This window comes from Manis pentadactyla, chromosome X (genome assembly GCF_030020395.1).
Source record: "Manis pentadactyla isolate mManPen7 chromosome X, mManPen7.hap1, whole genome shotgun sequence".
NCBI classification, from domain to species: domain Eukaryota; kingdom Metazoa; phylum Chordata; class Mammalia; order Pholidota; family Manidae; genus Manis; species Manis pentadactyla.
The window spans coordinates 140,678,003-140,702,015 of record NC_080038.1 but is presented as its reverse complement, the minus strand read 5'-3'; the positions used below and the strand labels follow the sequence as shown (position 1 = coordinate 140,702,015).

Sequence of the window (24,013 nt, the reverse complement as noted above, 5' to 3'; positions counted from 1 at the left end):
AAAACAGGAACATGATGAGGAAAGAATTGGAGGTAGAAAAAGACCCAAATAGAACTTCTAGAGAAAAATGTCATATCTGAGATGAAAAGTCACTGGATTGAATTAACAACAGATTAGATATTTCAGAAAAAACTGCCAAAACTTTAAGCATATAGAAACTATACAAAACTAAACACAGGAAGAATACTTTAAAATGAATAGAGTATCAGTGAGCCATTGGACAGCATCAAGTGTCTTAACATATGTGTAACTGGAGACTGTGAAGTGACTGGATTATTTGAAGAAATAATGGCCAAAATTTACAAATTTGATAAAAACTCTAAACTCATAAATCCAAACCCAATATTAAAAGGAGTTCTGCAAAATAGAAAACTTAGTTTGTGACTTTTGACTCTGAGCAGCGATTTTTCTTTTCATGGGCACCTAATTCTATTCTATCTGACACTAATTTATCAGATTGCTTTTGAGCATCAGATAACACAACCATTCATGGGATTTTTTGTATTTGAATGTACATTAGTTGCTACTAAAAAAAAAGAGATGAGCTTACTTTGTGAAAGCTTTTGTGTGGTGTCAGAATAGCATGTGTGGCTATAACCAGCTGCTTTGTTACATTAAAGTTAGGCATTTGCAAATATTAAAACTTAAGAAGATGGCAGATGATGTTCCTTAAAACCCTCATGTGTTGTGGTTGGACCTAACTAATAGCTAACAGCTAATCCTTTTTATTAATATATATATATGAGACTTGTAGCTCAATACTGTCTTTTTCAGTTTCTTATTTTCTGATGATAATGTATATGAATTTAACATACTGTGTGAGCTATGTCTTAGTTATTAAACAGTTTGCGCAGTGCTACTTTGCCAGATAAAGTTAAAAGTGAAGAGGGAAAAAAAAGATAATTGTTTAAATAAAAAACTAATGACAACATAGTGAGTGTGGGGCTTAAAATATATATAGGAGTAAAATGTGCAACAGAAACAGCACCAAAGGTTAAGGAGAGAAATGGAAGTATACTGCCGTGAGGTTCTTATATTACATGAAAAATGGTATAAGATTTTAAGGTAAGACTTCTATTCAACATTGCACTGGAGGTATTATCCAGTGCAATAAAATATAGGGAAAACAAGCATAGAGCTTGAAAAAGAAAAAGTAAAATTGTGTTTATTAGCAGAACACATGATCATCTCTGCAGAAAATCTTAGAGAATCCACAGATAAGCTACTAGAATATGTGAATTATGAAAAATTTAGAAAACATGTAAGGTCAATATAAAAAATAAATTACACTCCTATAAACTAGCTGTGAACACTCAGAAATTAACATAAAAAATTTTTCATTGCTATTTAGAAAAGCATCCAAAAACGAAAACTTAAAAAATACCAAATAGCATCAAAAAATGTTCAAATTAAAAGGAAAAATTTGACACCAGATGTGCAAGATATGAAAACCAGAATATATAAAGCATTACTGGAAGAAATAAAAGAATACTAATATAAATGAAGAGACATACCATGTTCAGAGGTCAGAACATGTTAATATTGATATATATTGTTAACATTGATACATAGATGTAATACAGTGCCAATTAAAACTCCAGCAGACTAATTTGTAGAAGCTAACAAGTTTATTCTGACATTCATATGGAAATGCAAGGAATGTAAAATAACCAATTTTGAAAAGGAAAATAAGAATTATAGTCATTTTAAAGCCTTTCTATAAAACTACAGTAATCAAGACAGTATAGTATTGGTGCAAATGTATAGATCAATGAAACAAGTGTGTAGAAATAGACTTACACATATACTGCATGGCCAATTGATATACAGACAAAATAAAAGAACAATTAAGGGTGGAAACAATAATCATTTCAACAAACAGTACTGGAACAACTAAATATCCATATGCAAAAAGAAAAAAAAGAACCTAGACTGTTACCTCACCATATAAAAACATTAACCTCAAATCAATCATAGACCTAAATGTAAAAGCTGAACATATAAATGTTCTAGAAGCAAACTTAAGGAAAAATTTGACTTTGGAACAAGACAATATTTTTAAGTAGGACACTACAACTACAAAACATAAAAGAAAACATGATGAATTGGACTTTTAGGGTGTTGGTAATCTATCTCTTGAGCTGAGTCATGTTTATACAGGTGTTTGCTTTATAAACACAGGTGTTTCTTTGTATAAAATTGGTGAAAAGAATTTTTAAGTATCCACCAGTAAAATAAAAATAGAAAGTGAAAATTACCAGCCACTAGAACATAAAAAGTGAATAGGGAGACCTTAAGAAATGTGTCAAAAATGAAGTGGTATCACAGAAAATGGCAGAATAGGACACTTCATGCCCCTTGCACCACAAAAGCAACAGATAAATTGGCCAAAACTTCAGAATCAACTTTGCAAGTCTCTGTAAACTAGTCAAAAACTTAAAACAACCAGAGGAAAGTTTAATGAATAAAAAGAGCTGCTGCATTGTATTAAGAGAACGCTGCAGCTTTTTAAGTCACTCCCTACCCTGCATTCCTGCTGCAGGTTCACTGAGGCCAAAGGGAGCTGTATAGACCTTATTTTCAAAGAATTGTGATTGTGTGTTTCAACTAGTCTGGCAGCATCCTGAAGGACCAACACATTGACTTGTCTTTGTTTCACCTGATTTCCATCATTCCCAGGGCTGGGGTAGCTTCCCAGGTGGCATTTGCAGAAAATAAAGGAAAAGTATTGGTCAAAGGAACCTGGAGCAGAAAATAACAGTAGGCATAAGCAAGACATATACTGGAAATCATGGGAAGGAGAGGGTTGGTAAAGGATATATGGGGGTGAGAATAAGGACTTTTAAAACTCCTGCATATATCTGGGAATCAAGAACACACCCATGCCAAGGGCTAGATATATACTGAGAAAAGGCCTGAGAAAACTTCTGAGTGACTTTCTCAATTTATAGGTGACTAAGTTTTCACCTCTGACTTTCAAACTACCTACAAACAGGAAGTAAAAGTTAAAACAGAGTTGTAAATGACCTAAGTTTTAAAGGGGTGCCACAACACAGAAACAACTTTCCATAACTAAACATTTTTTTTTCTTTTGGATGTTTTTGTGTTTTTGGCTCCAAGTACTCTTTAAAAAACCCTGTCAAACACTATCTGATCACTAAACTAATGAAATACAGATTTCAATGGCCACACATGACAAAGAATAAAAATTTTACAAAAATAATTTAGAAGAATCACTAAACAAGCAATAGCGCACAGCAAAAAGCAATAACCCTAGGAAGAGGAATGATATGATCTCCAGAGTTGCCTTATTATACAATTTAAAATATACTGTTTTCAACAAAAAAAATTAGAAGGCATGCAAAGAAAAAAGAAAATATGGCCCATTCATGGAAAAAAAAAGAAAGTAATAGAAAATGTCCCTCAGGAAGTCCAAATATTGGACTTAATAGATAGACAGACATTAAATGAGCTGTTTTAAATATGCTCAAAGAGCTAAAGGAAATCAAGAACAAAGAAATAAAGGAAACAAAGGGAAGAGTATCACACCAAACAGAGAATATTCATAAAGAGAGGGAAATTATAAAAAGAAACCAAATGGAAATCTGGAATTGAAAAAGTGTCACACTGCAATGAAAAATTCATTACCATTACAACAAAAGATTTGACAAGGCAGATGAAAGAACCAATGAACTTGAAGATAGATCAATGAGATCATCCAGTCTGAACAGCAGAAAGACAAAAGAATGAAGAAAGTGTCAGCCTAAAAGACCTGTGGGATACCATCAACTATACCAACATATGCATAATGAAACTCCCAGAAGGAGAGAAAAGAGAGAAGGGTATATAAGAAATATTTAAAGAAATAATGGCCAAAAATGTCTCAAATTTTATGAAAGGTATAAATCTACACATCCCAGAAGTTCAACAAACTGCTGGCAGGATAAACTCAGAGAGCTCCACAGATACACATTGTACTGAAGTTGCTGAAAGTCAAAAATCCAGAATCTTGAAAGCATCAAGAGATAAGTGACTCATGTACAAAGAATCCTCAATAAGATTAACAGTCTATTTCTCCTCAGAAACCTTGGAGGCCAGAATGCATTTGCACAACATATTTAAATTGCTAAAAGTAAAGACTTGTCAACCAAGAATTCTATTTACAGCAAAACCATTCTTCTAAAGTGAAGGAGAAATTAAGATATTCCCAGATAAACAAAAGCTAGGGAAGTTAAAGACTTGTAGATTTGCCCTAAAAGAAATGCTCAAGGGAGCCTTTCAAGCTGAAAGAAAAGGACACTAGAGAGTAGCTCAAAGCCATATGAAAAATAAACAATATAAACCTACCTATATATGGAAATATAAAACACAGTATTATTGCTATCTGATTTATAACACCTCTTTTTTCCTATATTACTTAAAAGACAAATGCTTAAAACAATAGTTATAAATCTATGTAAATAGGCATACAATGCATAAAAATCTAATTTGTGACAAAAACAGTGTAAGGGAGTAGGCTGGAGCTGTGAAGGAGTGGAGTTTTGTTTACTATTGAAACTAAGTTGCTATTAATTCAAACTTGATAAAGTTAAAATGTGAACTGTAAACTCTAGGGGTTACAGTTTATCTTAGTGTAATCATCAAGACAAAAACTAAAAAATATACAGAAAAGTCAATAAAGAGGGAAACAAAATGGTACACAAAAAAAGGATGAAGTAACTACAAAAGATGGCAGTAATGGGGAAATTAAGAAAAAAAAAGATATGAGACATTTAGAAACTACTGAAAGAAGTAGAAATAAGTCGTTTCTTATCAGTTATCACTCTAAATGTAAATGAATTAGCCTCCCAATTCAAAGATAGATATTGGCATAATAAAATTTTAAAAACATGATCCAACTAAATGCTGTCTAGAAGAGACTCACTTTTGATGCAAAAACACAACAGATTGGAAGAGGATGAAAAAGGTATTTTATGCAAATAGTAAGCAAAAGAGAGCTGGGATAGCTACACTATATCAAACAAAATAGACTTTAAGACAGGAATTCTTAAGAAATAAAGAAGGTTCTGTATAGATGAAATGGTCAGCCCACCAGGAAGATATAACAATAATAAACATACACACAAATAACAACAAAGCCCCAAAATATATGAGGGAAAAACTGGCAGATTTGAAGGGAGAAAAGTCCTATAGAAATAGTTGGGGACTACAATATTTCACTTTGAATAATGGGTAGAACAGATAGAAAATCAGTAATGAAATAGAGGACTTGAATAAAACTACTAACCAACTAGACCTAACATGCAACAGAACTCCATCCAAAAACAGCAGAGTGCACATTTTTCTCAAGGGCACATGGAACATTTTCCAGGATAGACAATATGTTAAGCCACCAAAGAAGTCTCAATACATTTTTAAAAATTGGAATCATATAAAGTGTCTTCTCTGACCACAATGGAATGAAAATAGAAATCAATAACAGGAGGAAAACAGGGAAATTCACAAATATGTGGAAATGATCACACAAAGAATCAACAGCTAAGAGAAGAAATTACAAGTGAAATTAGAACATACTTTGAGACAAAATAAAATGAAAGTAAAACATACCAAAACTTATGGGATGTGTGAAAGCAGTGATCAGAGGAAAATTTATAGTTGTAAATGCCTACATTAAAAAAGAAGAGAGAATCTAAATCAATAACCAAACTTTATATCTTAAGGAATTAGTAAAAGAAGAGAAAGCTAAATACAAAGGTAACAGAAGGAAGGAAATAATGAATATTATAGTGTAGATAAGCTAAATAGAAAATAGGAAAATAATAGAAATAATGAAGCCAAAAGACAAAATTGACACTTAACTAGGTTGATTAAGAAAAAAAAGGGAAGATTCAAATTGCTAAATTCAGAAATAAGTTTGGGGTTGTTACTAAAGATCCTACAGAAATAAAAAGGATTATAAGAGAATACTTTGAACAATTGTATGCCAACAAATTAAATAATCTAGATGAAATAGGCAAATTCCAGGAAAAACACAAAGAACCAAAACTGACTCAAGATGAAATAGAAAATTTGCACAGACCTATATCAAGTGTAGAGATTAACCAGTAATCAAAAACATCCCCCAAAAAACTCAGGACCAGATGGCTTTACTAGTGTATTGTACTAATAGTTAAAAGAATAATTAATGCCTTTTTCAAACTCTTCCAAAAAAATAGAAGAGGTGGTAACATTTCCTAACTCATTCTATAAAGCCAGCACTACCCTGATACCAAAGCCATACAAAGACATCACAAGAAAACTATAGGCTAGCATTGCTTGTGAATATAAATACAAAACCCTTCAACAAAATATTAGAAAATGAAATCCAGCTGAATATTAAAAGGATTATACATCATTACCAAGTAGGATATAACCCAGCAGTATAAGGGTGGTTCAACAAATGGAACCAATCAATGTAATACATCATATATTATAAAGGACAAAAACTTTTGATCATCTCAACTGGTGCAGAAAAAAAGAACTTGACAAAATCCAACAGCTTCCATGAAAAAACATTCAACAAACTAGGAATAGTAGAGAAATGCCTCAAAGGGCATTTGTGAAAAGTCCACAGTTAATATCATACTCAATTGTGAAAGACTGAAAACTTTCCTCTAAGATAAGAAGCAAGACAATGATGCCTTCCTTCACCCTATGGTTCAACATTTGGAAGGTCTAGCCAGGGTAATTAGTCAATAAAAGGCATCCAAACTGGAAATGAAGAGAAAAGTTCTCTTTTCAGAGATGTCGTGACTTCTATATATAGAAAATCTCAGAATCCAATTCAACAAAGTTGCAGAATACAAGATCAACCCATTGCATTTTTATACACTAACAATAATACAAAAAGGATTTTAGGAGAGCAGTTCCATTTACAATAGCATCAAAAAGAATTTTAAGAAAAAGAATTTATTAAAATTCTTTAATTATTTAACCAAGGAGGTATAAAAATCTTACACTGAAAACCACAAAGCATTGCTGAAATAAATTAAAGAAGATCAAAGTAAATGGAAAGACATGCCATGTTTGTGGACTGGAAGATTTAATATTGTTAACAGCAATACTATCCAAGGCAATCTAAGGATTCAGTTTAATCCCTCTCAAAATCCCAATGGACTTTTTTTGCAGATATGGAAAAGTTGATCCTAAAGTTCACATGGAATTGCATGGGACCCAGAAGGACCAGAAAAATATTTAAAAATAATAACAAATTTTGAGGATTTGTTTATTTCAAAACTTACTACAAAGCTACAGTAATCAAAACAGTGTAGTACTGGCATAAAGATAGACATAAAGATCACTAGAATAGAACTGAAGGTCCAGAAATAATCTTGTATATCTATGGCCAATTGATTTTCAACAAGAGTGTCAAATCAAGATCATTTAATAGAATAGTCCCTACAACAAATGTTACTGAGACAACTGGATATCCACCTGCAAAAGAATGAAGTTGAAACCCTTCCCACCATAAAAACAATTCAAAATGGATCAGTGATCTAAATATAAGAGCAAAAACCATAAAACTCCTGGAAGAAAACATAGGGGTAAATCTTCATGACAACGACTTTGGCAATGGATTCTGAGACATGACACCAAAAGCATGAACAACAAAAGAAAAATAGGTAAATTGGACTTCATCAAAATTAAAAACTTGCACTTCAAAGAACACCATCAAGAAAGTGAAAAGACAACCCCCGAAAATGGGAGAAAATGTTTGCAAATCATATATCTGACAAGAGTCAATTATCCAAATATATAATGTATACTTATATATCAAGAACAAATGACCCAGTTTCAAATTGGGCAGAGGACTTGATAGACATTTCTCCAAAGATGATATCCAAATGGCCAACAGGCCCATGAAAGGATGCTGAATATTTTTAGTCATTAGAGAAATGTATGTCAAAATCACAATGAGATAAAACTTCATGCCTTTTAGAATAGCTATAATCAGTGTGTCAGATAATAACAAAGATCTAGAGAAATGGAAACTCCCATATATTGCTTATGGGAATGTACAATGATTCAGTTAAAAGGAATAACAATTTAGGAGTTCCTCAATAAATTAAACTTAGAATTACCATGTGATCCAGCAATTCATTCATATGCATATATGCAAAATAATTGAAAACAAGTACAAAAACAAATCTGCAGACATGAGTGTTCATAGCACTATTCACAATAGCCAAAAGGTGGAAACAACTCAAATGCCCATCAATGAATGAACGGATAAACAAAATGTGGAATACACATACAATAGAATACTATTTTATGAAGAGGAATGAAGTACCAATACATGCTATAATGTGGATGAACCTCTAAAACATTAGGCTAAGTGAATGAAGCCAGAAACATAAGAGCAAATACTGTACAATTCTATTTATATGAAATATGCAGAATAAGTACCCTCATTAAAAAGAGAAAGAATAGTGGTTGTCAGGAGCTGGAGGAAGGAATGAGTAGGAAGTGACTGCTTCATGGGTTGGGTGCTTCCTTTTAGAATGATGAAAATAGTTTAAACTAGATATAAGTGATGCTTTAACAGTATTGTGAATACACTAAATGTTATATAAGTGTACCCTTTAAAATGGTTAAGTTTATGTTCTGTGAAATTTATCTCAATAAAATCAGAAATTAATTTGGCTCAATGAAATAGAAATTAGTAAGTCATGAATAAGAATGTTAATCATAATTAAATTAATAAATAAAATTCCTGAATAAAAATTATCTCAAATTTGGTTAGCTTATATACATTTTTATTTATACATAGTGTGTATGTTATGTGTTGTTCTTAGACACACAGCTAAACCAAAATAAGAGGAAAAGTTGAAAAAAAAGTTTTAAAAAATACAAGCACACACGACAGCACATAGACAGCAAGTAATTGCTAATCAATCCAAGTCACAAGTGACAATAGAATTTTTAAAGGTACTAGTCTGGATAAAGAGATTATCTTCTTTCAGCACAATTGTTTGGTATTGTTCTGAGGCACAACTATTGGGAAGGAATACAAAGCAGCCCTTATTTACAGATGACATGACTGTCTACCTACAAAATACAATAGAATAAACTGAGAAGCTATTAGACCAAAAAAAAAAAGACTTTAATAACGATGATCAAAATAAAGGTAAAATACAAATCTCAATGATTTTTCTATGTGACAGCGACAAATTAAAAATGTAATGGAAAAAATCTCATTTACGGAAAGAATAAAAACCATCCATTACCAGAGAATAAACCTGACAAAAAATGCCCAATATTTATATGAATAAAATGATAAAAAATTTCAACAGAACCAAAAGGAAATATCTACATAGACATTCTTTATTCCCATATGGCAAGACTCAATATTGTAAAATGTCAGTTCTCTCCACACTGACCTATAAATTCAATTCACTCCCAATAATTACCTCAACTATATTATTTATAGAACTGATCACATGCTTCATTCGTACAGTTCATTTCCTCTGAAAATTCTGAAAATAAAAAAGGAAGTACTTGCTGAAAATCTGTATAAACATTACGGTTGATATTGGGATGGATATAAGCTATTATAAACAACAATAACAATAACAATAACTACCACTTAATATCACTTAGTATATTCAAGGCACCATCTTTTTTTTAAGTATAGTTGATATACAATATTATATTGGTTTCAAGTATACAACACAGTGATTCAATAGTTATATACACTATTAAATCCTCACCCCAACTAGTGTACTTACTACCTGTCAACACAGAAAGGTGTCACAGAACTATTGACTCTATTCTCTATGCTGTACTTTCATCTTAGTGACTAACTTATATTATGATTGAGATTTTGTGCCTCTTTATTCCCTTCACCTATCCACCCAAAACCCTCCCCTATGGGAACCACCAGTCACTTCTCAGTGTCTATGAGTCTATGGCTGTTTTGTTCATTTTGTTCTGTTTTTAGATTCCACATATAAGTGAAATCATATGGTATTTGTATTTCTCCATCTGACTTATTTCACTTAGTATAATAGCCTCTAAATCCATTCATGTTGTCACAAATAGCAGTATTCCTTTACTTTTTATGACTGAATAATATTCCATTGTGTATACATACCACATCTTCTTTATCCATTCATCTATTGATGGACACACATCTTCGCTATTGTAAATAATGCAGCAATAAACACAGGGGTGCATATATCATTTTGATTCAGAGATTTTGTTTTCTTTGGGTAAATTCCTGGAAGTGGAATTACGTGGTTGTATGGTATTTCTATTTTTAGTTTCTTGAGGAACCTCCATACTGCTTTCCATAGTGGCTGCACCAATTTCCATTCCCAACAACAGTGTCTTACACAATGTCCCCTTTCTCTACACCCTCACCAACACTTGTTATTTCTTGTCTTTTGGATACTGACAATTTTGACTAGTGTAAGGTGCTATCTCATTCTGGTTCTAATTTGCATTTCTCTGATAATTAGCAATGTGGGCATCTTTTCATGTTCCTGTTGGCCATCTGAATTTCTTCTCTGGTGAAGTGTCTGCTCATATCCTCCACCTATTTTTTAATTGTGTGATTTGCTGTTTGGGTGTCAAGGCATGTGAGTTCTTTATATATTTCGGATGTTAACCTTTTGTTGGGTATGTAATTTATGAATATATTCTCCCATACTATAGGATGCCTTTTAGGTCTACAGATCGTGCCCTTTCCCATACAGAAGCTTTTTAGTTTGATGTAGTCCTATTTGTTCATTTTTGAGTTGCTTCCCTTACCTGGGGATACATGTTCAAGAAAAAATTGCTCATATTTATATTAAAGAGATTTTTGCCTGTTTTCTTCTAAGAGGTTTATGATTTCATGACTTACATTCGGGCCTCTCGTACATTTTGAGTTTACTTTTGCATATGGAGGTAGACAATAATCCAGTTTCATTCTCTTGCATGTAGCTGTCCAGTTTAGCAGACACCAGTTGTTGAAGAGACTCTTTTTGCTCCATTGTATATCCATGGCTCCCTTATCGTATATTAATTGACCATATATGCTTGGGTTCATATCTGGGCTCTCTAGTCTGTTCCATTGGTCTATGGGTCTGTTCTTATGCCAGTACCAAATTGTCTTGATTACTGTGGATTTGTAGTAGAGCTTGAAGTCAGGGAGCGTAATTCCCCCCACTTTATTCTTCCTCCTCAGGATTGCTTTGGCTATTTGGGGTCTTTTGTCATTCCATATGAATTTTAGAACTATTTGCTCTAGTTTATTGAAGAATGCTGTAGGTATTTTGATAGGAATTGCATTGAATCTGTAGATTGCTTTAGGCAGGATGGCCATTTTGATAGTATTAATTCTTCCTAGCCAAGAGCATGGGATGAATTTCCATTTATTAGTGTCCTTTTTAATTTCTCTTAAAAGTGTCTTGTAGTTTTCAGAGTATAGGTCTTTCACTTCCTTGGTTAGGTTTATTCTTAGGTGTTTTATTCTTTTTGATGCAACTGTGAATGGAATTGTTTTCCTGATTTCTCTCTCTGCTAGTTCATTGTTAGTGTATAGGAAATCAACAGATTTCTGTGTATTAATTTTGTATCCTGCAACTTTGCTGAATTCAGATATTAGTTCTAGTAGTTTTGGAGTGGATTCTTTAGGATTTTTTATGTACAATATCATGCCATCTGCAAACAGTAACAGTTTAACTTCTTCCTTATCAATCCAGATGCCATTTATTTCTTTGTGTTGTCCAACTGCCATTGCTAGGGCATCAAGTGCTATGCTGAATGAAAGTGGGGAGAGTGGGCATCCTTGCATTGTTCCCAATCTTAAAAGAAAAGCTTCAGCGTCTCACTGTTCAGTATGATGTTGGCTGTGGGTTTGTCATATATGCCCTTTATTATGTTGAGGTACTTGCCCTCTATACCCATTTTGTAGAGAGTTTTTACCATGAATGTATGTTGAATTTTGTCAAATGCTTTTTCAGCATCTATGGGGATGATCATTTGATTTTTGTCCTTCTATTGGTTGATGTGCATGATGTTGATGGATTTTTTAATATTGCACCATCCTTGCATCCCTGGAATAAATCCCACTTGGTTATAATGGATATTCATTTTGATGTATTTTTGAATTTAGTTTGCTAATAATTTCTTGAGTATTTTTACATCTATTTTCATTAGGGATATTGGTCTGTAATTTTTGTGTGTGTGTGGTGTCTTTACCTGGTTTGGGTATTAGAGTGATGCTGCCATCATAGAATGAGATTGGAAGTATTCCCTCCTCTTCTACTTTTTGGAAAACTTTAAGGAGGAAGGGTGTTAGGTCTTCACAAAATGTTTGATAAAATTTAGTGGTGAAGCTATCTGGACCTGCAGTTTTGTTCTGAGGTAGTTTTTTTATTACCAATTCAATTTCATTTCTGGTAATTGGTCTGCTCAGAGTTTACATTTCTTCCTGGAAGTCTTGGAAAGTTGTATTTTTCTAGAAAGTTGTCCATTTCTTCTAGGTTATCCAGTCTGTTAACATATAGTTTTTCACAGTATTCTCTAATAATTCTTTGGGTGTCTGTGGTGTCCGTAGTGATTTTTCCCTTCTCATTTCTGATTCTGTTCATGTGTATAGACTCTCCTTTTTCCTTGATAAGTCTGGCTTGGGGTTTATCTATTTTGTTTATTTTCCCAAAAACCAGCTCCTGCTTTCGTTGATTCTTTCTATTGTTTTATTCTTCTCGATTTTATTTCTTTCTGCTCTGATCTTGATTCTCCTGTCACTGTTCCAGGGCTTCCTCTCCCCGAACTGGGAAGGAACAAGGACAGAGCTGTGTGGCAGCCCCCTTGAGATCTGGCCCCACACAACGTCTTCATCTCTCCCAGGCTTGCCCCACCCAGCGAGGACTCCAGGTGGAGGGATTCTCAGGAATTACTGATATTGATATGTCAACTAGGAATTTGTTTTTGCAAGACAGTGGACACACCTAATGAAGTAGAATAAATTATTTTTTAATGGAAAAATATGAGGCAAGTTTAAGATCAGGTTAGGGCCTGGGAGGTCCAGCTGTTCACCCTCTTACAGTGTGACCTGGACTCTCTTCCAATCCTCCAATGTACTATGTGCCTTTGGGGTGGCCCCATTCACAGGCACAAACTCTCTTGCTGCATCTGGGACCTTCAGCAGCTACAGGCCGACACCCACTCACTGTCCATTCTAGCAGGAATGGTTTCTCCTTCTCTGGAGATCCATGAAAAGCCACAGGTTTAAATGCCTTTAGCCTGGCTTGTTCACATTCTCATCGCTGAACCCATCAGAGCACCCAGAGGATAAAATGTGTGGCTGGCTAGACTGGGATCATAGCCCATCTTTGAGATGGTTGGAACACGGGGTCTGCCTCTGGAAGTGCTTGGACTGAAGCAGGTGAGACGTAGTTCCAGGAAAGCTGAGGTGCTGGACATGGCATGAGAACAGATGCCAGGTGGGAAAAGCAGCAGATTTCATATCACTCATGGTCCAGTGCAGCTGTGGTGAACCTGAAACCCAAGGGAGGAGGGGTCAAACTGAAGGCAGGGGCGACAGTCACCTGGGCAGTGCTCCTGGTGTCCTCCCACAGAGGCATGAAGCTCTCCACTTACCAAAAAGGCAGTGTTGCTGCTGGTGGTAAATGCAAGGCTCCTGCCTCAGGTGTCAGGTCTCGGCATCTCAAGATGGGCCCAGAACAGCCCCTGTGCCCTCCAAAGGCATACAGGCATCATTTATGTCCCTGGGAGGTGGGAGCCCAGGAGTCACACCTGACCCCTGATCACATTCCTCACCCATTCCCAAAGAAGAAGTTGGCTCATTTCCAGTCTCTTCTCCTTCAGAAAGAGCAGAGACCAAAAGCTAGGATGGTAAGGAGATTCTTGCTCAGGGAGCAGTGAGAGTCTCAAAGATTATTCCATACCGTAGAGTCCACTGGAGGCCCCAGTGGCTGAGCCAAGGTAGCCAGTGGCTCTGCAAGACCACGCAGTGAGAAACTGCCTGCTTAGAGACACACTCACTCTCATGTACTTAATTCTCAAAAGGTATGAAAAAAAAAGCAGGTTTTTTACAACCAGCAGGCCAAGGATGTCAGGACCACAGGCCGCTGTACAGTTGTTGAGCCAGGGGCACATTCAGTGAGGATTTTAACCTCTCTTGGCAGACCAAGAGGCTGTCAGGGAGGAGGCACTTGCCTCAACCATGGGATTGTGGAGAATTGAAACATCCAAAGGGTGTGTTCTATGGCAGCAGCAAGGTCAGCTCAGTAATTGGCATGGGGGCTCCTTTTTCCAGGTTTTCTGTTTTTATTTGGTTTTACTTATGCATTATTTATGAGGCCTTCTTAGACCTACATTATTTAAACATGCTTTCAGATTTAAAACTCTCCTGGTGATTTTTCTAATATACCTATTATTCCATTAGCTGTGTTTAAATCTTTGAACCATATGTAATTTATGTTGCGTCTATACACTGTCTTATCAGAATTTACATAATTACATACTCTTCTTCTCAACATACCGAGGGACACTCAAAGGCAACGAGCTGGAAGGCCACGGTGAGAGGTGTGGGAGGTGAAGCCAGGCTCCAGATGGGGTCTGTAAGAAGGAGGGGAAGAGGGCCCCGGTGGCAAGGATCCTGCACCAGTAGGCGACCCTCTCTGTGAGTGCATGCAGGATGTCTGAGACATGGGGAGAAAACAGGACCCTAGCATCAGCAACTGCTCTACGTCAGCGGAGGGATGGGAAAATTCTCACTTGGTGTTTGCACAGTAATTCAGGACCCAGTCAGGAGACCGAGTCTTCACCCTTATTTCAGAGACCACCCAGCGGCCTCAGGCTACACCCTACATGCAAGATGGAGCAGAAGGCCCAGCTCACAGTTCTGACTTGTATTAGTAAATCACTGATGGAACCTATTATTTTCTCTGAGCCAGAGATGCTTTCAAAGACATTTCCACATACTTCTCCAAGAAAGAATGGACAGAGATGGGAGACTGGGAGAAAACCCGATACAGGAATGTGAAAAGGAACTATGAAGCCCTGGTCGCTATAGGGAACACGACATGTGGAGTGCAGAGTAGCCTGGGCAGCAAGTCTTCAACCCCTGCATCAGTCTGGCTCTCTCTCAGGTGGCTCCGTCTGCCCACAGTTCCCTTCTGTGTGGAGACAAACCCAGAGGGAAATGCTCTCTGTATCAGTGTGGGGCCAGTACCGGTAATGCGGAGCTCACCTCCTGCCTTACTCTACACCCTCCCAGCACATCCGACTGAGTCGCTATGACTTTTTAGTGCTTTCATTTCTTACTGTACTTTGTTCATCCTTCCAGCTCTTCCCTTTTAAGACAAAGATTTTGCTTCTTTCCAGGTCTCAGATCTCCTCGACCAGCTGTCATGCGTCGTCGCAGGCAGGCCACCAAGCCCCAGGTGGATGACACTGAGGATTCTGATGAAGAATGGACGCCCAGTCAGCAAGGTGAGGAGCCAGGAGGATTTAAAGGTGTCCTGAAGCTGACCTGGGTTCAGGTACCAGCTGGGTCTCAGGAGGTAACAACAGAAACACTATTTCCTCAAAATCACAGACGTTCACAAAGCAAGCAAGGTATAGAACAGCATATTATACAGTAAGAGGCTATTCATATAACATTTTTTTTTTCCTTTTTTTTTTTTTTTTTTTTTAATAATTATTTTTTATTGAAGGGTAGTTGACACACAGTATTACATTACATGAGTTTCAAGTGTACAACACAGTGGTAGAACATTTATATACATAATTCTAGGTTCCAGCTATCACCCTACCAGGCTGTTACATTATCTTGACTATATTCCTTATGCTATACATTACATCCCGGTTACTAATTTATTTTACCATTGGAAGTCTGTCCTTTTTTTTTTTTTTTTTTGTGAGGGCATCTCTCATATTTATTGATCAAATGGTTGTTAACGACAATAAAATTCTGTATAGGGGAGTCAATGCTCAATGCACAATCATTAATCCACCCCAAGCCTAATTTTTGTCAGTATCCAATCTTCTGAGGCATAACAAACAAGTTTTTACATGTAGAACAAATTCTTACATAATGAATAAGTTACATAGTGAACAGTAAAAGGGCAGTCATCACAGAAACTTTCGGTTTTGCTCATGCATTATGAACTCTAAACAGTCAGTTCAAATATGAATACTCATTTGGTTTTTATACTTGATTTATATGTGGATACCACATTTCTCTCTTTATTATTATTATTTTTAATAAAATGCTGAAGTGGTAGGTAGATACAAGATAAAGGTAGAAAACATAGTTTAGTGTTGTAAGAGAGCACATGTAGATGATCAGGTGTGTGCCTGTAGACTATGTGTTAATCCAAGCTAGACCAGGGCAATAAAACATCCACATATGCAGAACATTTCTCTCAGAACGGGGGGGTGAGGTTCTAAGCCTCACCTCTGTTGATCCCCAATTTCTCACCTGATGGCCCCCCTGCGACTGTGCCTGTCTTAGGTTGTTCCTCCCTTGAGGAATCTTACCCGTCTCTGGCTAACCAGTCATCTTCCGGGGCCATACAGGGAAATGTGAAGTTGGTAAGTGAGAGAGAAGCCTTATTGTTTGAAAAAGTTAGCTTTTTACTTCTTTGCATATTTATGCCCTGTGGCTTCTATGCCCAGCATTTGTCTTGAGGTATCTTTACCACTTGGAAGAATTATGATACTCTGTAAATTTGATATGAGGCACGAATTCTATTTAAGGGTTGTAATTAGGAAGGAAGAAGAAAAGCTATAGAAGTAGCAGGCGGAAGAAAACATGGGAAGATTGATTATTTCTTTGATATATCTTCTTGTAGAGTAACTTCAGCATGTACAGGTTTTAAGCTACTACTTAAATTGCACACACACATTAACATAATAGGAGTATAGTTACATAACCAAAGCATATCTGTAATTACCAGCCATCTGCAGTGAAACCAAGAAAACCAGTTAGGCACCTTAGGCATTTGTGAAAACTTATCTATGATATGGTGGATATTGTCCAACTGAACTTGAACAGTCTGAGAGAAATCAGACAAATTAAAACAACCCATTCCTGGGGACTGTTCACATGCCATATGTTTTTTTAACAGTAAATAGTTTGTAGTTGTAAGACTTTGGAGCGCTACAATTTGCACTTCTCCAAATTCTTGGTTGAGTTCCAACAGTATAGATCCAGTCCAATTTTGTTGTTTTACTGTATGCACAGGCCAGCTTAAATATCTCCTTCCTCATTCCCATGGCAAGTCCAGGAACTGGTGGGATGAGTGCATCTACAGCTGTAGCAGTGTGTGGATCTTTGTTGGGGTTTTTTGATGATCATCTTCTGGCATGAGTCTTCCAGAGAGTGCAGATGTTGGAAGTTCTTTTTCATATCATATCTTAGTTCATTTTCGGGGTAGCCCAATTAGGCTTTGATCCTCTGTATAAACACAAACAGACCCTTTGCCTACACTTTTATATGCCCTTTATACCCTTGTGTAGAACTCGTTGGAGGTTACCACACAGGAACTGCCCTTTTTTTTTTTTTTCTATCACTAATCTACACTTACATGACGAATATTATGTTTACTAGGCTCTCCCCTATAAACCCCTTTACAGTCACTGTCCATCAGCATAGCAAAATGTTGTAGAATCACTACTTGCCTTCTCTGTGTTGTACAGCCCTCCCTTTTCTCCTACCCCCCCATGCATGTTAATCTTAATACCCCCCTACTTCTCCCCCCCTTATCCCTCCCTACCCACCCATCCTCCCCAGTCCCTTTCCTTTTGGTACCTGTTAGTCCATTCTTGAGTTCTGTGATTCTGCTGCTGTTTTGTTCCTTCAGTTTTTCCTTTGTTCTTATATTCCACAGATAAGTGAAATCATTTGGTATTTCTCTTTCTCCGCTTGGCTTGTTTCACTGAGCATAATACCCTCCAGCTCCATCCATGTTGCTGCAAATGATTGGATTTGCCCTTTTCTTATGGCTGAGTAGTATTCCATTGTGTATATGTACCACATCTTCTTTATCCATTCATCTATTGATGGACATTTAGGTTGCTTCCAATTCTTGGCTATTGTAAATAGTGCTGCAATAAACATAGGGGTGCATCTGTCTTTTTCAAACTGGGCTGCTTCATTCTTAGGGTAAATCCCTAGAAGTGGAATTCCTGGGTCAAATGGTAAGTCTGTTTTGAGCATTTTGATGTACCTCCATACTGCTTTCCACAATGGTTGAACTAACTTACATTCCCACCAGCAGTGTAGGAGGGTTCCCCTTTCTCCACAGCCTCGCCAACATTTGTTGTTGTTTGTCTTTTGGATGGCAGCCATCCTTACTGGTGTGAGGTGATACCTCATTGTAGTTTTAATTTGCATTTCTCTGATAATTAGCGATGTGGAGCATCTTTTCATGTGTCTGTTGGCCATCTGTATTTCTTTTTTGGAGAACTGTCTCTTAAGTTCCTCTGCCCATTTTTTAATTGGGTTATTTGTTTTTTGTTTGTTGAGGCGTGAGAGCTCCTTATATATTCTGGACGTCAAGCCTTTATCGGATGTGTCATTTTCAAATATATTCTCCCATACTGTAGGGATCCTTCTTGTTCTATTGATGGTGTCTTTTGCTGTACAGAAGCTTTTCAGCTTAATATAGTCCCACTTACTCATTTTTGCTGTTGTTTTCCTTGCCCGGGGAGATATGTTCAAGAAGAGGTCACTCATGTTTATGTCTAAGAGGTTTTTGCCTATGTTTTCTTCCAAGAGTTTAATGGTTTCATGGCTTACATTCAGGTCTTTGATCCATTTTGAGTTTACTTTTGTATATGGGGTTAGACAATGGTCCAGTTTCATTCTCCTACATGTAGCTGTCCAGTTTTGCCAGCACCACCTGTTGAAGAGACTGTCATTTTGCCATTGTATGTCCATGGCTCCTTTATCAAATATTAATTGACCATATATGTCTGGGTTAATGTCTGGATTCTCTAGTCTGTTCCATTGGTCTGTGGCTCTGCTCTTGTGCCAGTACCAAATTGTCTTGATTACTATGGCTTTATAGTAGAGCTTGAAGTTGGGGAGTGAGATCCCCCCTACTTTATTCTTCTTTCTCAGGATTGCTTTGGCTATTCGGGGTCTTTGGTGTTTCCATATGAATTTTTGAATTATTTGTTCCAGTTCATTGAAGAATGTTGCTGGTAGTTTCATAGGGATGGCATCAAATCTGTATATTGCTTTGGGCAGGATGGCCATTTTGACGATATTAATTCTTCCTAGCCACGAGCATGGGATGAGTTTCCATCTGTTAGTGTCCCCTTTAATTTCTCTTAAGAGTGACTTGTAGTTTTCAGAGTATAAGTCTTTCACTTCTTTGGTTAGGTTTATTCCTAGGTATTTTATTTTTTTTGATGCAATTGTGAATGGAGTTGTTTTCCTGATTTCTCTTTCTGTTGGTTCATTGTTAGTATATAGGAAAGCCACAGATTTCTGTGTGTTGATTTTGTATCCTGCAACTTTGCTGTATTCCAATATCAGTTCTAGTAGTTTTGGGGTGGAGTCTTTAGGGTTTTTTATGTACAGTATCATGTCATCTGCAAATAGTGACAGTTTAACTTCTTCTTTACCAATCTGGATTCCTTGTATTTCTTTATTTTGTCTGATTGCCGTAGCTAGGACCTCCAGTACTATGTTAAATAACAGTGGAGAGAGTGGGCATCCCTGTCTAGTTCCCGATCTCAGCGGAAATGCTTTCAGCTTCTCGCTGTTCAATATAATGTTGGCTGTGGGTTTATCATAGATGGCCTTTATTATGTTGAGGTACTTGCCCTCTATTCCCATTTTGCTGAGAGTTTTTAACATGAATGGATGTTGAACTTTGTCAAATGCTTTTTCAGCATCTATGGAGATGATCATGTGGTTTTTGTCTTTCTTTTTGTTGATGTGGTGGATGATGTTGATGGACTTTCGAATGTTGTACCATCCTTGCATCCCTGGAATGAATCCCACTTGGTCATGGTGTATGATCCTTTTGATGTATTTTTGAATTCGGTTTGCTAATATTTTGTTGAGTATTTTTGCATCTACGTTCATCAGGGATATTGGTCTGTAGTTTTCTTTTTTGGTGGGGTCTTTGCCTGGTTTTGGTATTAGGGTGATGTTAGCTTCATAGAATGAGTTTGGGAGTATCCCCTCCTCCTCTATTTTTTGGAAAACTTTAAGGAGAATGGGTATTATGTCTTCCCTGTATGTCTGATAAAATTCCGAGGTAAATCCATCTGGCCCCGGGGGTTTTGTTCTTTGGTAGTTTTTTGATTACCTCTTCAATTTCGTTGCTGGTAATTGGTCTGTTTAGATTTTCTGTTTCTTCCTGGGTCAATCTTGGAAGGTTATATTTTTCTAGGAAGTTGTCCATTTCTCCTAGGTTTCCCAGCTTGTTAGCATATAGGTTTTCATAGTATTCTCCAATAATTCTTTGCATTTCCGTGGGGTCCGTCATGATTTTTCCTTTCTCGTTTCTGATACTGTTGATTTGTGTTGACTCTCTTTTCTTCTTAATAAGTCTGGCTAGAGGCTTATCTATTTTGTTTATTTTCTCGAAGAACCAGCTCTTGGTTTCATTGATTTTTTCTATTGTTTTATTCTTCTCAATTTTGTTTATTTCTTCTCTGATCTTTATTATGTCCCTCCTTCTGCTGACCTTAGGCCTCATCTGTTCTTCTTTTTCCAATTTCGATAATTGTGACATTAGACCATTCATTTGGGATTGCTCTTCCTTTTTTAAATATGCTTGGATTGCTATATACTTTCCTCTTAAGACTGCTTTTGCTGTGTCCCACAGAAGTTGGGGCTTAGTGTTGTTGTTGTCATTTGTTTCCATATATTGCTGGATCTCCATTTTGATTTGGTCATTGATCCATTGATTATTTAGGAGCGTGTTGTTAAGCCTCCATGTGTTTGTGAGCCTCTTTGCTTTCTTTGTACAGTTTATTTCTAGTTTTATGCCTTTGTGGTCTGAAAAGTTGGTTGGTAGGATTTCAATCTTTTGGAATTTTCTGAGGCTCTTTTTGTGGCCTAGTATGTGGTCTATTCTGGAGAATGTTCCATGTGCACTTGAGAAGAATGTATATCCTGTTGCTTTTGGATGTAGAGTTCTATAGATGTCTATTAGGTCCATCTGCTCTACTGTGTTGTTCAGTGCTTCCGTGTCCTTACTTATTTTCTGCCCAGTGGATCTATCCTTTGGGGTGAGTGGTGTGTTGAAGTCTCCTAGAATGAATGCATTGCAGTCTATATCCCCCTTTAGTTCTGTTAGTATTTGTTTCACATATGCTGGTCCTCCTGTGTTGGGTGCATATATATTTAGAATGGTTATATCCTCTTGTTTGACTGAGCCCTTTATCATTATGTAGTGTCCTTCTTTATCTCTTGTTACTTTCTTTGTTTTGAAGTCTATTTTGTCTGATATTAGTACTGCAACCCCTGCTTTCTTCTCGCTGTTGTTTGCCTGAAATATGTTTTTCCATCCCTTGACTTTTAGTCTGTGCATGTCTTTGGGTTTGAGGTGAGTTTCTTGTAAGCAGCATATAGATGGGTCTTGCTTTTTTATCCATTCTGTTACTCTGTGTCTTTTGATTGGTGCATTCAACCCATTAACATTTAGGGTGACTTTTGAAAGATATGTACTTATTGCCATTGCAGGCTTTAAATTCGTGGTTACCAAAGGTTCAAGGTTAGCCTCTTTAGTATCTTACTGCCTAACTTAGCTCGCTTATTGAGCTGTTATATACACTGTCTGGAGATTCTTTTCTTCTCTCCCTTCTTGTTCCTCCTCCTCGATTCTTCATATGTTGGGTGTTTTGTGCTGTGCTCCTTCTAGGAGTGGTCCCATCTAGAGCAGTCCCTGTAAGATGTTCTGTAGAGGTGGTTTGTGGAAAGCAAATTCCCTCAGCTTTTGTTTGTCTGGGAATTGTTTAATCCCACCGTCATATTTGAATGATAGTCGTGCTGGATACAGTATCCTTGGTTCAAGGCCCTTCTGTTTCATTGTATTAAATATATCATGCCATTCTCTTCTGGCCTGTAGGGTTTCTGTTGAGAAATCTGACGTTAGCCTGATGGGTTTCCCTTTATAGGTGACCTTTTTCTCTCTAGCTGCCTTTAACACTCTTTCCTTGTCCTTGATCTTTGCCATTTTAATTATTATGTGTCTTGGTGTTGCCCTTCTTGGATCCTTTCTGTTGGGGGTTCTGTGTATTTCCGTGGTCTGTTTGATTACTTCCTCCCCCAGTGTGGGGAAGTTTTCAGCAATTATTTCTTCTAAGATACTTTCCATCTCTTTGCCTCTCTCTTCTTCTTCTGGGACCCCGATAATACGGATATTGTTCCTTTTAGATTGGTCACACAGTTCTCTTAATATTGTTTCATTCCTGGAGATCCTTTTGTCTCTCTCTATGTCAGCTTCTATGCGTTCCTGTTCTCTGATTTCAATTCCATCAATGGCCTCTTGCATTCTATCCATTCTGCTTATAAACCCTTCCAGAGTTTGTTTCATTTCTGCGATCTCCTTTCTGGCATCTGTGATCTCTTTCCGGACTTCATCCCATTTTTCTTGCGTATTTCTCTGCATCTCTGTCAGCATGTTTATGATTCTTATTTTGAATTCTTTGTCAGGAAGACTGGTTAGGTCTGTCTCCTTCTCTGGTGTTGTCTCTGTGATCTTTGTCTGCCTGTAGCTTTGCCTTTTCATGGTGATAGGAATAGTCTGCAGAACTGGGACGAGTGACGGCTGGAAGGACTTCCTTTCTTGTTGGTTTGTGGCCCTCCTCTCCTGGGAGAACAGCGGCCTCTAGTGGCTTGTGCTGCGCAGCTGCGCGCAGACAGGGTTTCTGCTTCCTGCCCGGCTGCTATGGAGTTAATCTCCGCTGTTGCTGTGGGCGTGGCCTGGCTCGGGCAGCTGCTCCAAAATGGTGGAGTCGCGTTGGAGCAGGAGTGGCTGGGAGGCTATTTATCTCCGTAAGGGGCCTCCCTGCTCCCTGCAGCCCAGGGGTTAGGGTGCCCAGAGATCCCGGATTCCCTACCACTGGATTAAGTGACCCGCCCTGCCCCTTTAAGACTTCCAAAAAAGCACCCGCCAAAACAAAACAACGACCACAAAAAAAAACAAGAAAAAAAATTTTTTTAATTAAAAAAAAAAAAAATTTTTAATTAAAAAAAAAAAGGTGGTCGTTCGTTTTTCTTTATTCTCCGGTGCCAGCCTCAGGCCTCTGCTCACCGGTCTTTCTGCCCTGTTTCCCTAGTATTGGGGTCCCTGTCCCTTTAAGACTTCCAAAAAGCACTCGCCAAAACAAAGCAGCAAAAAAGCAAAAAAAAAAAAAAATGGTCGCGCGCTTTTCTTATGTCCTCTGTCGCCCAGCCTCCAGTGCCTGCTCACTGTTCTTGCTGCCCTGTTTTCCCAGTATCGAGGGCCCTGCACTCTGGCCCGGATGGCTGGGGCTGGGTGTTCGGCAGCCCTGGGCTCCGTCTCCCTCCCGCTCTGCCTGCTCTTCTCCCGCCGGGAGCTGGGGGGAGGGGCGCTCGGCTCCCGCGGGGCCGGGGCTTGTATCTTACCCCCTTCGCGAGGCGCTGGGTTCTCTCAGGTGCGGATGTGGTCTGGATATTGTCCTGTGTCCTCTGGTCTTTATTCTAGGAAGGGTTGTCTTTGTTATATTTTCATAGATATATGTTGTTTTGGGAGGAGATTTCCGCTGCTCTACTCACGCCGCCATCTTCTAATTGCATATAACATTTTTAAATGGGTAAAGTAATTATATATGTTATTTAAAGATATGTTAATAAGCAACAGATGTATAACAATCGGAACATGATAAGAAATACCAAATTCAGAATAGTTATCACCACAAGAGAAGAAGGAAGGGCTGGCAGGTGGCTTCACTGTATATTGATTAGTTTTCTGTTTGTTTTTATTTTTGTGTTTGATTTTTGAAGTAGAAATAAAGACCTGAAGCC

The 24,013-nt window shown here is 37.3% G+C and overlaps 1 protein-coding gene across 1 annotated transcript in view; it reads left to right on the top strand.

The window, feature by feature from the left end:
• LOC130681826 (histone-lysine N-methyltransferase PRDM9-like) overlaps positions 1-24,013 on the top strand; it is a 49,043-nt gene that overhangs the window by 3,721 nt on the left and 21,309 nt on the right. The window contains 2 exon segments of the mRNA XM_057495403.1: positions 14,949-15,079; positions 15,379-15,486. Of these exon segments, the coding sequence (XP_057351386.1) occupies positions 14,949-15,079; positions 15,379-15,486 (239 nt within the window).